At 50.4% G+C, this 17,418-nt stretch overlaps 1 protein-coding gene across 1 annotated transcript in view; it reads right to left on the reverse strand.

Moving 5' to 3' along the window:
* Window positions 1-16,718, reverse strand: part of Elavl3 (ELAV like RNA binding protein 3) — a 30,363-nt gene extending 13,645 nt beyond the window's left edge. The window contains exons 1-3 of the mRNA XM_028763813.1: window positions 16,677-16,718; window positions 5,035-5,254; window positions 4,736-4,839 (exon numbers count right to left, since the gene is read on the reverse strand). Of these exons, the coding sequence (XP_028619646.1) occupies window positions 4,736-4,839; window positions 5,035-5,254; window positions 16,677-16,685 (333 nt within the window). The 5' untranslated portion in view covers window positions 16,686-16,718. The remainder of the gene's footprint in view (window positions 1-4,735; window positions 4,840-5,034; window positions 5,255-16,676) is intronic.
* Window positions 16,719-17,418: the final 700 nt, after the last annotated feature.

A 17,418-nucleotide genomic window follows, 5' to 3' on the forward strand; every position in this document is an offset into this window, starting at 1 on the left:
GTGGAGAAGCTACAGCCATAGTGCCAACCCAGGGACTGTCTGACACCAGGAGCCAGCGGGAGCACAGGGGTGAAAGCAGCCACATTCACTTCTGTCCTTAAGTAGGTTTGCAGAGATCAAGTCAGACTCACTGAGCTTATCAGAGGAGTAGAAATGTAGGGAGGCTCCAGGGAAGAGCTCCGGGATATGGAAAGGTAATGCCTCAGAGAGAATGACTGAGAGTTACAGGAGTTAATTAAGTTAGCGCCTCCTGTCCATTCTTTGTACCCAACCTTGATCTGTGGAGCAGGCACCTGATACAAATGGATGGAGGGTCCCTGCTGTACTAGAGCTTGCTTACGTTTGACTTTAGTATCTTCTTAGTTGTGAGCCTCTGGTATCACCTGACACTTGACTTTCAGAGAGCTTCCCCAAGGTCACCTTTGTAATCTACCATTTGTTATGGGACAGTGGTTTGGGATGTCACCTTGTCCTCCTGCCCAGTCTCTGAAAAAAGGTTTTATTAAACAAATGATATAAAGCTAACCTCCGAGTGTTTTGCAGATTTAGAAAACCATCATAATCAGGTGCTGGTGCACTCTTTTAATCCTGGCACTCAGGAGGCAGAGGCAAGAGGATCTCTGTGAGTGAGTTCCAGGACAGCCATAGCTACACAGAGAAACCCTGTCTCAAAAAACTCGGAAAAAAAATTTAAAAACGAAGAAAAGTCAGAGCGACAGCCAGGGCTGGAGCTGGGTTCATTGAAAGGGGAAAAAAGGGGGGGGGCACGCTATGTGGGTGAAAAAGAACACTCTTAGAGGCCGTAAGTTTATTGAATGAAAACCCCAGTGCCAGGGGTGGGCTACCTTCCTGTGAGTTATTGGCCAGGGAAGCCCCCTGCGGCCTCACAAACCATAAAACAAACCATAAAACTGCTGTTGGCTCTATCCCTGAACATGAAGGTCACACCCTCTTGCTGAGGACAGCGCATGTGCGCTTGTGCGCTTGTGCGCATGTGCAGGCTTTGACCGCAGGATGCAGGAAAGTAAAGCTGAGACTGAATGGGAACTCCCACCGGCTGCCTGGCTTTGGTAGTGCCAGAAGGAGCCACACGCAGGCTTCCGTCAACATTCCCGCACGGCTGTGGGCCATGCGTGCTTGAATACTGACAGCACCTCCTTGTGCCCGCTTGTGTGGCCCTGGCTTTGCCGTCCTGGGTGAGACCAACCAACAGCCTTCCAACTGTACTTAAGGCCCACTCCAAAAGAGAGTGCCTGTCGGATAATAGAAGCCAGGACAAAAACCTGTGGCTGAGGAGGTCATAGGTCCCTATGGGGAAGCAACTTGTATGGTTTTTCTAGATCAGCGGTTCTTGACCTGTAGGTCATGACCTCTATGGGGGTTGAATATCAGATATCCTGCATATCAGATGTTTACACTGGCAAAGTTACAGTTATGAATAGCAAGAAAATAATGATATGGTTGGAGGTTACCACAACATGAAATGTATTGAAAGGTGTTGGGAAGGTTGAGAACCACCGTTCTTGTCAAACTGCCTTCTAAGTCTGTGTTTACGCCCATGGACACCTCCATCAGCCTCAACTCATAAAGGCTGGTAAGCTCCTGAGAACAAGTGATAGTTGCTCTGGCATGGTGGCCTATTTTTCAGCCACAGGTGAACATCTATAGTCACCTGAACTATAGGTTCAGGGATCATTGAAGGAAAGGGGGCAAGAAGAATTGTAAGACAGGGAGGAAGGGGTGAGGTACTGCCAAACAGTGAAACATTCCATCCTGGGTAGGAAAGTAAACAATTCAAAATAGTTTCAGGAAGTCCCTGAAACTGATCAAATTCACTAGGCCTCTTCCTGCCAGAGTAAGTGGTAAAAGCTGAGAGTCCCTGAAAGCAACAGAACAGACTGTAAAGAAGACTCAGATAAGCCAAGCAGTGTGCTCCAGGTTCCCAGGCTGGGGTGGGCCTTGGTGATGCAGCTGTCTTTGAGTCACTTTTGCTTCTGTAAGTACCCCTCCCCCATATTCCTGTAAGGAACCCCAATAGGACTCACAGTTTACTATGTTGGACTTTGGTGGTACTGTACTTTGGTCTGTCATGGGATCTCTATTGGGGGTGAGTAGGCATGCATGCTTCTCCCCAGGGAACGTTTCATCTTACAACACCTCAGCCATTACTTGGCCTGTTTTGTTCTTCTGGGTGTCTGAGGGTAGGCATAGGCTATGCTCTTCATTTACTCCACACCAGGATGGGACCTGGGGCACCCAACTATCTGGAAACATTTTGGCATGGATCTGCCAGGGCACAATTTAGACCTGATCGACAAGGTCACTGGACACTGGACACTGTTCACTGCCCAGCTTTGGTGAGACAACTAGTTCGAGGATGTCATAAAGCCACTGCCATGCTTGTAATATTGCTCTTCCAGAATTATAGTAAGAAAGCAATCAGTGCTCCCCTGCACCAACCCTACAGCACGCAGGGCCCAGAAACCCAGCACAGGAGACACACACAACCACACCAAGCCACACAAATACCTCATTCCAACAGACACGTCCCCTGGCACATCCTGGAAGCCACAACAGGAATTGTAGTGTCACATTAACATCAGGGTCTGCACACTCATAGTCACTTGGTCTGTTGTTGTTGCTCTTTGTCTTTTGAGACAGGGTTTCATGTAGCCCAGGCTGGCTTCAAACTTGCTATGAGACCAAAGGTGATCTCAAACTTCTGATGCTCTGGCTGCCGCTTCTAGAATGCTGGAATCGCAGGCTTGTGCCCATGGTGTGTGGTGCTAGAGAGCTGCTAGGTCTGTGTTATGTCAGAAGCCAGGACCCTCGCCCTTACACTCACCCCCTACCTTCCTCCACCTGCACAATGTCCCCTGCAGTTTGGCAACTGCAAGATCCTGCTTGGCAAGCAGTGTATCATATCTTCTGAAGAATAGCAGGGAGACCATAACTCAAAGCAGTGTACCATATCTTCTGAAGAATAGCAGGTAGATCATAATTCAAGGCAGTGTACCGTATAGACCATGACATGTTTCAAGGCACAGGCCAAGAAGATTCTGTACTTTTCTACCACCTGGCCCCTCTTACCCCCTCCCCTTGTAAAGCATACTATAAAAAAATTTCATGTTCAAATACATGTCTCTTGACAAGCAAATGTTTGCTTGAGTCCTTTCCCTCTCTCGCCTGTTCTTCTTTCAGGTTGCGGTCCTCCTCGCCCCCATGAATAACTAGGATCCACTGGTCGGGTCAGTGTTACTTGCCAAAACAGAGCCCCAGTCCTCAAATCTTGTGTATGAGGATGTGTACCTGTGTTGGCCAGGGTTCAACCTTAAGAGTCACTAGAAGCTGCCCACCTTTGAGACGGAGTGCCAGGAGCTGCCCACCTTTGAGACGGAGTGCCAGGGATCCACCTGCCTCACCTTCAGTACTAAGGTACAAGCCAAGGATGCCAAATCTTTTTTTTTTTTTTACAGGGTCTCATACAGCTCTGGCTGCCCTGGAGCTTGTTATGTAGACCAGGGTAGCCCCACTTCACAGAGATCTGCCTGTTTCTGCATCCTAAATTCTGGGATTATGTGCCATTATGCCTGGCTTTACACATCTGGTTTGTTGACTAGGGTTCTGGAAATCAAACTCAGGTCTTCAAAGCAATACAAACAACTGAGTTCTCTCCCAGGCCCTACCCTCAGTCATTCATTTGTTAATTTCTGTGTTGTAGAACTCAGAGCCTCTCCAGGCTGGGTAAGCACGTTACCATTGAGCCACACTCCCTGCCCTATACTCCAAACTGTAATTATTCAGACCCGTCCCACGACAACAGTCACTTGCATACACACTGTGTCCCACAACCAGAGTCATGATCCACTCTTTGGCATACCTGAGGATTCACTTTCAGGCACTAGGGTCCACCTTCTGTCCCCAGAGCTTCTGGGTCAAGCTGACCCACAGAAAGGCTCATCCAGTGGTACCTCTTCCTCTTCTCCTCACATTGGGGAGAGGAAAAGATTCCTATACTTCTCTTCCCATGATAAATTGGGGGCCAGATGGGCACCCTCCGTCTGGCCTCCCCAGGGGTCCTGAAGCAGATTTGAAGGGAGGAGTCCAAACACCCCCAGGCCAAGTTAGAGAGGGGGGTTTCCATGGTGATCTCTCCCAAGGGAACTTGGGCTCACATGGTCCCAGCTGCAGCTGCTGCTGAGAAGGGAGGCCATAGGGGAGGGGCGCTGCACAAAGGTGGGGGAGGGGTCATTCTAGCCTGCCCCCTCCCCAGTCCCTGATTAGATTCCAGATGGCAGATGGGCCACACCCCTTTTTCCAGGACAAAGACAGGGCAGGGGTCTGTCCATGGGGCCCAGGTCACTCTGTCCTACCTCCTGGGCCTGGCGGATTCCCTATCTTTCAAAGAAAGTGTGATATACTGTCAATAATGTATTCTCCAGCCAGGGAATGGCTCAGCAGGTAAAAGGACTGGTGCCAATGTGACCATCTGATTTTGATCCCTGGGACCCACATGGTGAAAGGAGAAAACCAGTTCTGACAAGTTTGCTCTAATCTCCACCATGCACACACATACACAGGATATTAAAAATATACAATAATCTCTCACACTGGTGAGTAAGGAGATAAAGCCAGGCAACTAACAAGGAGCGAGCTGAAGCTTCAGGAGCAGGGGGATGATGGGAAGGACAGGGACAGCAGTGAGGGGCAGGTGTCACAGAGTGGGGACACTCACCTTGATGGTCTTGGTCTGCAGTTTGAGGCCATTGAGGGTGTTGATGGCTTTGTCTGCATCATTTGGGTCAGAGTAGTTAACAAACCCATAGCCCAGGCTCTGCCCTGTGGGAGGACCAGAAGAGTGACTTCCCTAGTCTGCCCAGTGTCCCCAACAAACCCAGCCACTGGACATTGTCCCACTCTGATGATAATGTGTTCCCCAGAGAGCCGTTTGGCTCCATTCATCTTGAGGTACCCCACCCAGGTCACACTCCCTCCCTGCTTCCCACCTGGGGCCACACACAGAGAGAGCCACACCTGTGATCTTATCCCGAACCAACTTGCAAGATTCAATGTCCCCAATGCTGCCGAAGAGACTCTTGAACTCGTCCTGTGTCATGTTCTGGGGTAGGTAGTTGACGATGAGGTTGGTCTTGCTGTCATCAGTGGCTCCATTTGTTCCAAGGAGTGGCCCGTTGGGCAGGGCCGGGCCGGCCGGCCCCCCCCCAACCTGAGACTCCATGGCCCCCAGTATCTGCTGGAGAAAACAGGTCGTACCCGCTCACCGCCCAGCCCCCATCACTGGGCTAGCAGGAAGGACGGGTTGGAGATGGATTAGACATGTCTAACATGAATTTAATCAATGCAGGGGGTAATGGTTTCCACTAGATTTTGTTTGCTTGTCTCTCTGATTGGAGGTGGTCTGGGTATGTAGCTCAGGCTGGGCTTGAACTCACAGAGACCTACCTGCCTCTGCTTCCTGATTTCCAGGATTATAGGCATGCCACCATGCCTGCCTATATTCGTCTTCTTTTATTTTAATTATTTGTGGGACTGGAGAGACAGCTCAGCAGTAAAGGTGTTTTCACGTAAGCCTAAAGACCCAGGTTCTGTCTCCATGACCCAGAGAGGGGGAAAGAGAGCTGACTGCTACATACAGTGTCCTATGACTCCCCACAAGAAGACCATGATACAAGTGTACCATGCATGTACACAAAACAAAATTAAAAGGTAATGCATTTTTCATTAATAAAAAAATAAGTGCTTTATAAGGCTAAGTATCTCACATGCTTATAATCCCAGTACTCAGGATGCCTGGACTAAGCAGTCAGACCTTGTCCCTTTTTTTTGGGGGGGGGGGAGGGTTTTATGTAACCCAGGCTAGTCTCAAAAATTGCTGTGTCGCCAAGGTCAACTTTGAACTCCCAATTTTCCTGCCTGTACCACCCAGGTGCGGGGATGTAGGAGTAATGTCACCAGACCTCAGACCTTGTCTCAAAACCTAACCAAAATATGGTATAAGGTCAGGGGATACGACTCAGTGGTGGAACTGTTGCCTAAGACAGGTGAGGACCAGCGTTTGCTTCTTAGCCCACAGACACTGTAAGCTATGGTCTGGCTCTGCTGGAGTGTGTGTGTTGGGCCTAGTGTGGCTGGGCTGTAGATCCTTTAAGAAATGGGACCTAGTGGGGAGTAATCAGGTCATTGGCAGGAAGTGTTTACCTTGGAAGGTATTGATGTTCTTAGGGACCCTGGACAGTTCTCTCAAGAGTGGGTAGTTTGGGGGTCGAGAACGAAGCTCAGCAGTTAAGAGAGTTTGAGTTATTGTGAAGGACCAGACTCACAGCCACCTAACTCTACCTTCAGGGGAATCTAATACCCTCTTCTGGCCTCCAGAGGTACTGCACTCTTAAGTGCATATACATAAATTTAAAAATCTGAGAGAGGAAGATGGAGAGGGAGAGAGCGAGAAAAGGAAGGAGAGAGGGGAATAGGGAGAAAGAAGAAAGAGAGAGAGAGAGAGAGAGAGAGAGAGAGAGAGAGAGAGAGAGAGAGAGACTCTGAGACTAAGACTAGGTTCTTTTAGAAGAGAGAGCGCTGGGTGAGCTGGAACAGCATCTCTGTAAGTTGCAAGGTTGCAAGTCCCTTTAGGTTTTGTGCAGAATAGACCATCACATGTGCCTGGCCCTTTTGAACTCAGCATTTCCTTCTTTGCTTTCCTACCCTTCAGAGTAGGGGGTTAGCGCATGCTCCCAGGGATGGCATGGTGGTCTCCTTTCCCACCTCTGCCACATTGTGACCTAACCAGAAGCCTCCAGAGGATGACCACATAGGCTCACCTGCTTTTGGACTTTCAACCTCTAAAGCCAAGGTAATAGAATCTGTTTTTGTTGCCTGACACAGTAGCACATGTCTGTAATTCTAGCCCTGGGGAAGCTAAAGCAGGACCATTGCAGCAGCTCTGGGGCTAGCCTAGACTGCACGGTGAACCCTAACAGAAGCAAACACTCCAAACTTCTTTCTTTCTTTTAGAGTTTCTTTTCTTTCTTTCTTTGTTTCTTTCTTTTCGAAAGAGGGTTTCTCTGTGCAGCCCTGGCTGTCCTGGAACTCACTCTGTAGACCAGGCTGGCCTCGAACTCAGAAAACTGCTTGCCTCTGCCTCCCAAGTCCTGGGATTAAAGGCGTGCGCCACTACTGCCTGGTTCTTTTAATGTTTTAAGACTTAAATTTGTTTGCTTGTTTATTGTATGGTATGTACTGTGTATGTGCCCTGACACACATCTGGAGGTCAGAAGACAACTTGTGAGAGTCTGTTCTCGCTTCTCAACCCAGGTTGTCATGCTTGGCAGCAAGCACCTTTACCTGCCAAACCAACTCACAGTCCCTGTTTCCTTTCTTTCCTTCTTTCTTTCCTCTCTTCCTTTCTTATCTTATTTTATGTGCATTGGTGTTTTGCCTGCACATATATCTGTGTGAGGATGTCAGATCCCTCTGGAACTGGAGTTTCCGGTAGCTGTGAGCTGCCATGTGGGAATTGAACCTGAGTCCTCTGGAAAAGCAGCCAGTGCTTGCTCTTAACTGCTGTTAACTGTTGAGTCATCTCTCCAGTCCCCTTTCTTTTCTTTTTCTCATCTTTTCTTTTCTCTTTTTTTTCCCAAGACAGTTTCTCTGTGTAGTCTTGGCCATCCTGGAACTCACAGAGATCCTCCTGCCTCTGTCTCCCCAGTACTGGTATTTACAGGTGTGTACCAGCACCAGCTGGCCTCCCTCTTTTCTTAATAAGTATTCAGATTCAAGAATTTTGTTACAGCAGGAGAAAGTAGGCAGCTGCTCCATATGAACAAGCAAGTTCCTAAAATCAGCCTGGGACTTTTCAGAATAATAAAGGAACACTTCTCTTCACAAAAAGAAAAGTAGTCACAGCCTGTCTGGTGGGGCACACTTTTAATGCCAGACCTATGTATCAACTTCCAGGTTAACCAGAGCTATACAGTGAGACCATTTTAAAGAGAATGAGAGAAGAAAAAAGAAACCAAAATCAAACAAACACTAGACATGTAACAGTTTCAGTAGTGATAAAGCCACAGCCAAGCCCTTCTCTAATGTGATTTATTTTTCTTTTCTCACTAGAAGTAATTCCCATCTCGAGTGTGTCAGTATTATTCCTTCCTGCATAATTTTCCTACTCTTTGCTCCCACAATTTTCCCATGATTTTGATTTGAATTTCTTTTCTTCTTTTTGTAAAACATAAAACATCTACACAGAATAACAGTTTTATTTCTTAATTTCTAGACTGTATCTGTCATGTTTTTGTGGAGATGAGGTGCTCACTGCAAGGGATCTTATTCCTGGTATTAAAGAAATGCTGAAAACAAAAAAGCTGTCTGGGGTGTGGTGGTGCACACCTTTGTTTTGTTTTCCAGACAGGGTTTCTCTGTGTAGCTTGGCTGTCCCAAAACTCACTCTGTAGATCAGGCTGGCCCCAGATCACCGCCTGGCTTGCTGGTGACCTTTAATCCCAGCACGAGGAAGGCAGAGGTGGGGGATCTCTGTGAGTTCAATGCCGTTCTGGATGCCAGGGGTACACAGTGAGACTCTGGCTCCAAAAGGAAAAGAGGAGACAGCTGGGCATGGAGGCATTTACGTATGCATATGTGTGATTCCAACATTTAAGAGACTGAGGCAGAAGGACCCATGAATTCAAGGCCAACTGGAGCTACACAATCAGATCGTGCATCCAAAAGCCCAAAATAGGAAGCTGGAGGGACGGACGGCTCAGGGGTTGAGAGTGGTGGTCGCTCTGCAGAGACCCAGGTCTAACTCCCAGCACCTGCTTCCAGCCATTTGCAACTGCAGCTCCAAGGAATCTGACACCCCACCCTGTTTTGGCTTCTGTGGGCTCGCGCGTATTTGGGTGCACATAAACTCACACAAGTACGTACACATAAGTAAAAAATACATAAATATTTTTAAAAGCCCCAAAGAGACAAATAAATGCTTCCAATATTTCACAGATCCATAATCAGCTTAGCTACAGATACTCTCCCCCTAGGGACAGCAAGATGGTGCAGCAGATTCATGTGCCTGGTGGCCTGAGTTCGATCCCCCTGGACCCACATGGTGGAAAGAAAGAACCCATCCTTGCCATTGTCTTCTTACTTCCACAGACACACCATGAAACGCACATGCTCACACATGCAGTGAATATACACTAAACAATTTTAAATTGGAGTTGAGAGATTTTTTTTTCTAGATGAGCTTTATCCAGTTAAGGTTATAAGTTGGAGGTGGGTGTGGTGGTGGCACACACAGCCCCAAATCATTTGAGGGGCACAGGTCAGAAGTTCACCATAATCCTTTCCTAAAGAGAGAGGGAGGGGGAGAGAGAGAATATGGAATGGGCCAGCAGGATGTCTCAGTGGGTAAAGACACTTGCCTCAGAAACCTAACAGCTTTGAGTTTGATCCCCAGGTCCAGGTCCCACACTGGAAGGAGAGAATCAAGTTCTGAAGTTGTCCTGCGACCCTCTTTCACTCTCTACCTTACACACACACACACACACACACACACAAATAATAGTAGTTGTAATTTTTAAATAAAGAGAAGAAATATTTTCTGCTGGGAAAATATTTGAGCTGTAACTCAGGAATAGTGTGCTTGTCCAAGATGACCAAGGCTCTGTTTGAGCCCTAGCAGTTAAAAACAAAGAAGGAATGTTTTTCCTAGATTTCCCCTTTCATCAGGGCTTGAGCCTGAGTTCCCATCCATGCTGATGAGAGCAGCACAGTCTTATTTCTCTGGCCATTTTATGTTCTTTTTGAGCCAATGCCTCTTATACTCCAAAGTAGCCCATGATGACCTTGAACTCCTGAACCTGAGTGTTAGGATTTGGGGCAGACACCACCACCACACACTAGGCCAGCACTCTATCAACTGAGCTGGGTCCCAGCCTTCCCCCAGGTTCTGATATAGATCTTGTTAAGCTGTCTGGGTTGTCCTCAAACTTGCAAACTTCAAAACTCCTAAGTAGCTGGGATCAAAACGATGCTTTACAGTGCCTGTTCTGCCAAGTTTTTGAAGAATCATATTGCATCTTATTGAATCATTTTCTGTATCTAATGAAGTAATTTTGGGGGAGGAAGGTGGCTTTTTGAGACAGGGCTTTGCTATGTAGCCCTAAAAGGCATGGAGCTAACACATCTATCTGTATTCTGTTTAGATTTATTTTTATTCTTTTTAATTGTGTGTTTGTGTGTGGGTGTGTGAGTGCAGATGCCAGCCGAGGTCAGAGATCCCCTGAGCTGGAGTTAGAGACAGGTGTGAGACATGGGTGCTGGGAACTTGGGTTCCCTGCAAGAGCAGTAAGTGCTTTTAATTTCTAAGCCACCAGTCAGGCACCTCACCTCTCTGTGTGTCTGTCTGTCTCTTTTCCAGACATGGTCTCTCTGTGTATCCCTGATCAGGGATCATTTTGTAACTCTGTGTAGATCAGGCTGGCCTCAAACTCACAGAGATCCATCTGCCTCTGCTCCCAAGCAGTAGAATTAAAGGACTGTGGCAGGCAGGGCTCAGTATGTCTTTAACCCCAGCACTCATGAGGCAGAGGCAGCAGAAACCCTGAGTTCAAGGCCAGCCTGGTCTACAGGATCTTCAGGTAGATAACCACTACAGCTCAAGGCCAGCTTGGGTTACAATGAGCTGTGTATCAAAAAAAAAAAAAAAAAGTGGAGGGTGGTGGCACATGCCTCTTACCATAGCACTAGGCAGCTGGAGGCAGGAGGACCATAAGTTCAAGGTCCTTTTCAGCAGCATATACCAGTTCAAGGCTAGCCTGGACTTCAGAGAGTATGTCTCAAAAAATAAAATGAGCTGGGTGTGGTGGTGTGTACCTTTAATTCGAGCACCCAGGAGGCAGAGGCAGGCAGATCTCTGTGAGTTCGAGGCCAGCCTGGTCTATATAGCAAGTTTTAGGCTAACAAAAACAAAACGAGACCAACAAGACGCCTCAGAGCATCGATCCCAAGGGTGCTGTGAAACGGCATGAGGGTTAGGCTGTTCCCAGATGGGCAAATCTGCAGCATTCCAGCCCCCTGGTGCCATCTATACTTGCTACTCACACTCAATATGATCCAGTTATAGAGGAAACTGGAGATTCCTTTTTATTTGAGGTCAGAGCACCTACCATAGAGCCTGAAGACCTTAGTTCCATTCCTGGGACCTACATAGAGGAAGATCCAGCTGCTTCAAGCTCTTCTCTGAATTCCACATACATATTGTGGCAAGTACCTAAGTGTGCATGCAAACACTCCCCAACTCCCCTCACAGTCAATAGATAAAAATAGAAAGGTTTGCCCAAGCATGTAATCTTAGTACTTGAGAAGCTGAGGCAGGAGTATGGGAAGTTTGACTCAAAGCCAGCGCAGCAGACATATCAAGACCCTACCACTCCAAAAAAATAAATAAATAAATAAATAAATAAATAAATAAATAAATAAATAAATTCTGGGCATGGTGGCACACATCTTTAACTCTAGAACTAGGCAGGCAGAAGCAAGTGAATCTCTGTGAGCTTGAAGCCAGAAGCCAGCCTGGTCTACATGCCGAATTCCAGGCAAAACCACGTTTCCAAAAACAAAGCCCATATCATGCAGCACAAAAGTGCTGGCTGATGGGCTGCAGAGCAGTTAATAGTACTTGGTTCGGTTCCACCCGACAGCTCATAACTGTATCCCCAGTTTAGTGTTTTCACTGCCTTTTTCTGGTCTCTGTACTACCACCAGGCACATATATGTACATAAACATGCATACAGTCAGCACACACACACATGCTGTAAGTAATTCTTTTAAAACAAGTGTTTGATGGGGCGGTGAGATGGCTCAGTGCGTAAAGGCATTTGTCTTAGGACCAGAGTTTCACCTTGGCACTGTGTAAAGATGAATGAAGAGAACAGACCGCTGTCCTCTGACCTTCACACGGTTCCAGTAGCACACACACACCCGTCATATTTGCACACACACTAATAAAAGAATTTGCTTAATCCTTGCCAACCATGCAGGACTGGCACTAGCTCGAAATGCCCAGCTGTGCATTCTCAGATGCTGCCTAAAGTTTCTGAGACTCTTTCGTCCACACTGCCGTAGCTCAGATCACGGGGTACAGCAGCCTGGGGAAGAGTCTAGTGCCCCAAGTTAGGGGAGCTGGAAAGCATTGAGTGCAGTCAGCAATCTCTGCTGTGGGCTCAGCTAGCAGGTTTCTAAGGTTCTTAGCCTCTGCTTTACTCAGCAAAGCGTTATTTAGAACGCCCCGCCTCAGTGAGCACAGATTCCAATACAACTCACGAGGGCTGGCTCTTTCCTATGCCTTGGTACTGAATTCAGGTTGTCAGGCTTGGTGGCAAGTGCCTTTACGTGCTGAGCCTTCTCCTGGTCCCTGACCTTGAACTTCTAAGTCTCCTGTCTCCATCCTCCACAAGCTGGGATTTACAGGCATGCCTAGTTTGAATGGAGCAGAGAATCCATTCCAGGCTTTGTGACAGGCCAAGAAGCAGTCTCCCAACCAAACTGTACATCCTGCCCTTGTGGTGGCTCCTGGGTTTTTGGCTTAAAAGGTCTGGACCTGGAAGGGCTGGGGCAGCCCTTGGGATGTAAATAAATTAATGAGTTAACTTTAAAAAGGGTCTTCTGTCAACTTCTCATGTAGCTGTTGTGATAGTTGTGCACTGAAAGGCCCAGCTGCCTTTCTGTCTTCTAGAAAGGCTGACACAGGCTGGGTGTAGTTCAGTGGTAGGAGCCCTTGTCTCACATGTGCAAGGCCCTGGGCATCTGGATATAACAGGGTGAAGGGACAGGAGTCATAGGGAGTCAACTCTGACCTCCAAGTCAGCAGAGAGGCTGCCTACTGTGATCCTCTCAGAGAAATACAAAGCCACCTCCAGTCTCTAAAGGAACATGTTCTGCATTGACTCAATCTTGGGCGTATTAGTAATGTCTGCCATGGGCATAGCTGTCAGACAGTGAACACTGCGAGGCCTGCAATCAGGTTCCCTGATAGTAATACTCTATTGCTAGCACAGCTGTGTTCTGAGAGCCTGCTAACCCGTTCTGTTTGTCTGATTGTTCCTTTAGTACCAGGAATTGTACCTGGGGCCTCACTCATACCAGACAAACACTCCACCACCGAGCCCTCTGCCCAGTTTTTTTCATGAGAAACTTCCAGAAATCCTCCTAACATTAGACATTATGATCGTCTTCTCTCCACTGAACACATAGGGACTGCACCGCGTGAAAAGGCAGAGCAGAAACCCAAACCCATGGCTCATCAGATAAACTTGCTTGCCACCGAAGACTTGAGTTCAACATCTGGAATCCACCCAGGAGAGAGCAAACTCCTGCAAGTTGTCCTTTCATCTTCACACATAAATCAACTAATTTAAAAGTGTAACAAACGTTAAAAATACAAATCTAGGACTGAAGAAAGAAAAGGCCAATAATAGTAGCGACAGCCACGGAGGCCTAACTGAGGTAGAACACCGGCTTAGCATGTACAAAGCCCTGGGTCTGAGCCCCAGCTCTACAAAAACAAATGAAAACCACCACAAAACAAAACAGAAGAAAACTAGCAAACCAAGACTGGCATGCCTAGCCCATGTCTGTAACTCCCAGGACCTTGGAATCTAACAAATAATATCTGTCTTCCAAACAAAACAGAATAAGAGGATAAGCAAGCATCCCAGGAGAGCAAAGCCGTACTGTGTACCTGCTGTTTAATGGGCTCCGAGCATTGCTGTGTGTGGGGAGGAGACTAGGAGTTGGACATAAGACACTGCACGTGCCAGGCACTCTGAGGCTTCTCTTCCAGAAGTGAAGCTTTACATCTTAGTTTTTGGAGCCACAGTAGGTGTGTTGGGCACTGAGCATATGGAGTTTGGATTTTTGTTTTCTTCTGAGACACGGTCTCATTATGTAGCTCTGACTGTCCTCGAACGCACTAAATAGACCAGGCTGGCCTTGAAGTAACAGAGATCCACCTGCCTCTGCCTCTCGAGTGCTGGGATTAAAGGCAATGTGCCACCACTCCCAGCTACATGTTTCTAGACTTTCAGTACTATACAGAAAAGTGGAGACCATTTGCTCCATTTCTTAGTAAGGAAGTTAGTGTTTGCTCTGGAGCCTACAAAGACAGGCCTGTGTGTGCATGTGTGTGCTCCTGCACCTGTGTGGAGATGTAAGGACAACTTCTGGGTGTTGGTTCTTTCCTTCCATCTTCTGTGTTCCAGGGATGAAACTCAGGTTGGCCCAGTTGGTTGCATGCATCTGCTGAGCCATATTGCCAGCTTTGAGTCAGCAGGACACCTGACTTGACCCCAGAGTCTATGGAGTTACCTGGCAGCCATCCTGTCCACAACTTTAGGGACACTGGGGGGTACCAGGATGTTTGAGTTCCGAGGGGTTGGTTGCCCAGCCTGCTTCTCTCACCGCTTCTGCTCGAGCTTAGCTGGGCAGGGCCTGGTGTTCATTTCACAGCTGAACCAACTGGGCCCCTAAGCCGATAATGGGATTGGCAGAAGCCACACCCGTCTGCGCCCTGGCCCTCTGTAACTGTGTGGCCTGCAATGGAGGCACTGAAGCATCAGAGAAGGACCTTGAGGATTGGTCCAGGGCAGAAGGGAGGGAGTCAGAAAAGAGGGGAGTCTGAAAGGCAAGGCTGACTGATGAGGACCTTCTCCCCCTCCCTCTCCTCCTGGGGGCCTGTTTCTCACTCTAGCTTTAAAGTCCCCCCTCACTCTTTTTCATTTCCGCTGCTCCCCCATGCACCCCCTCCCTGCAGACTCCCTCTTTGTAACTGCCCTTACCCCCAATTACACAGAGCTGAGGTAGGAATTTGTCAACAACACACCTAAAGCTACTTGCTCCTCAGACCCCCTTGGCCTCCAGCTGGGCCTCTGGCCTCCAGTCACAGTGACAGATGCCGGGATACTGGTGACAATAGGGCTTTGAGTGGCTATCTAAGCACAGCAAGTCAGGGCCACCACGTGGTGCAGACAGAGCCTCGTATTTCTGAGCCCCTTTCCTTCTACTTCTCCGAGCCCCCCCCCCCCCCCCACTGAGTCCGTCATCCCCTCACTTCCTCCTCAAGGCGTCTCTTCTTAAGTGTCCCCACCACCACCAGTGGAAATTCCAGGCCTCCAAGGGTCTCCAGGCTCTGATGTAACCTCTGACCACACCCTCTTCTCTTTTGCGCATTCTTTTCAAACAGAACAACAAATGAGGGAAGTCTTGGAAGTATATTGTTGTAGGGGTTCTGAGTGTCTCCAGGAGGCTACACTCCTGCTCTCAGACCTGGATGAGCACCTTGAGGCCCAGAGACGGTAAGGAAACAGCTTGAGGCCACACAGCAAGCTGAGCCCTTGGGAAGGCATGAGGAAGAGGTGGTCTTTTCTTAAAGCCAGGGTGGCCTGGTGCTCGGGCCCAGGAGAGAGGAGACCCAAGACGGACTACTGAGCTTCCCGACCCCCACTGTGCAAACCACGCCTCGAAAAAGAGGCTGGGAACAACACTAGGTGTTCAGAGACACACAGGAAGAGATCTCCGAAGAGCGGAAAAGGTAGGCTGGGCGCGGGGACCAGACAAAGGACGCTCCGCGGCGCGGGGAGCTAGTCGCTCAGGGAGGCGGGGGTGGAGCCAGGGTGCGGTGAGCACTGGCCAGCCCCGCCCCGGGACACGCCCGGGCTGCCGGGTGGAGGTCCGAGGGCTCGCTGGAGGCCAGGTCCAGGGGGCCTAGGGGCGGGGCCTGGATGGGCGTGGCACGGCAGGGCGTGGCATGTCGGGCGGGGCCGTGAGTTCGGGAGCTGACCAGCTCCGAGGCTGCTGAAAGCAACCGTGAGCCGGCCAGGCGTCCCGAGTTGCGGGCGCGTTCAAGGTCACCCCGCGGCCCGGAGCCCTGGCCGGGGGAGGGCGCGTGCAGGAGGCCTTATGGAGTGCTGCTGCAGCCCCGGACGCCCTCACCCGGAGGCAGCAGCCGGGGAACGGGGAGCCCCCTCCCACACTACCCCCCCACCCGCAGCCCCAAGGCCCCGCGCGAGGCTACGGCCCAGTGGAGAGACAAAGGGACCACGGCAGCAGCCGCCAGGCCTCAGGGCGCCCCCTCCTCTTCCCCTCCCCGCTTGCCGCAAGGTCGACGGGGCTCTAGGACGAAGATGCCCGCCTCTCGGGTGCGGCCCGGGCCTAGAGCAGCGCGATCCGACGCCACCCCGCCTCTCCATCACCCTCCCCCGAAAAAAAGCTCTCAGAGAATGCCGTGTGGCGTTACCCGGACCAACAGTAGGCGATCGTGGCCCTCGTCCTCCTGGGCGGCCTGTGGGTCTGGGCCTGGGATGCTGGAAGCATCCTCCGCCGCCGTGGCCCCTCCCCCACAGCCTTCCAGTGAGAAGCCACAAGGACCACCGGGTGGCCGAGAGCACTCCGAACACAGCCTGGCTCTCCAAAGCCTCTTGGACTAGGCTCCACTACTCAGAACTCCGGATGCGGCTCTGGCTACTCTCAGGCCCGAGGCGCGGTCCTACCCCCCCCCCCCGGGCCGGGCGGGGCGGGGGCGGCCCCCCCCCTCCTCGCGTGTCCGTGGAGCCAGCCTCCGCCCCTCCCTCCCATGTTCGTCTCGCGGCGACAAGGGAGTACCTACAGTGACCATTCTTGTGTGCCCGGCGGGCGCGGTCCGTATCGAGGGCGGCTCCGGGGGTCGTGCACTCCTAGGGGGGCGCCTAGTGCTCACGCCGGGGTCCCGCCCGGGCGTCTGCGGCTACGGACGCTGCAGAGGCGGAGATGGAGGCGGCGGCGCCCTCGAAGGCCGGGAACTGACCCGAGCCTGAGGATATGTGCTTCGACGGCCAGACCCCGGCGGCAGATGGATGGAGGGAGCGGGCGCGCAGTGGAGGGTGCCCGGAGCGCGGCCCCGCGGGGCCGAAGAAGTCGCTCTTTGCTCTTTCCGACTGAGATCTCCGCAGCTCTGCCTTCTGCGGCGGGCCCTCTGTCCGGCCTGTCCCGTGCCGGGTGATGGGTCCTCTCCTCTCGCCCGCCCTCCCTCCCTCCCACCGGCCCGCGCTGCGCGCTCTGCGCTCTGGGTCGCACTGCCGCCGCCCCCAGCCCTTTATAGCGGCAGCTGCCAGCGCCGACGTCGCTCATTGGCTGGGACAGCGGGTCCCCGCCTCCTCCCGGCTCCCGACGGCGCGGCAGGTGGAAACGAGTCCTCGCGGGCCTGGACTCTGGGTGCCGAGAGAGAAAAGGATCTTGGCTCTCTCTTGCCTGCAGATCCTGAGTCCAGTCTTGACACCCTTTTTGAGTATTACTTTAACTATGCAGACAAATTGGGTTCCCCTCTTCAGTCCAGCACCTAACTCTAAAGGGGTAAAAGATAGCCAGCCTTC

Source organism: Grammomys surdaster, unplaced genomic scaffold, assembly GCF_004785775.1.
Source record: "Grammomys surdaster isolate TR1022 unplaced genomic scaffold, NIH_TR_1.0 140, whole genome shotgun sequence".
Taxonomy (NCBI): Eukaryota; Metazoa; Chordata; class Mammalia; order Rodentia; family Muridae; genus Grammomys; species Grammomys surdaster.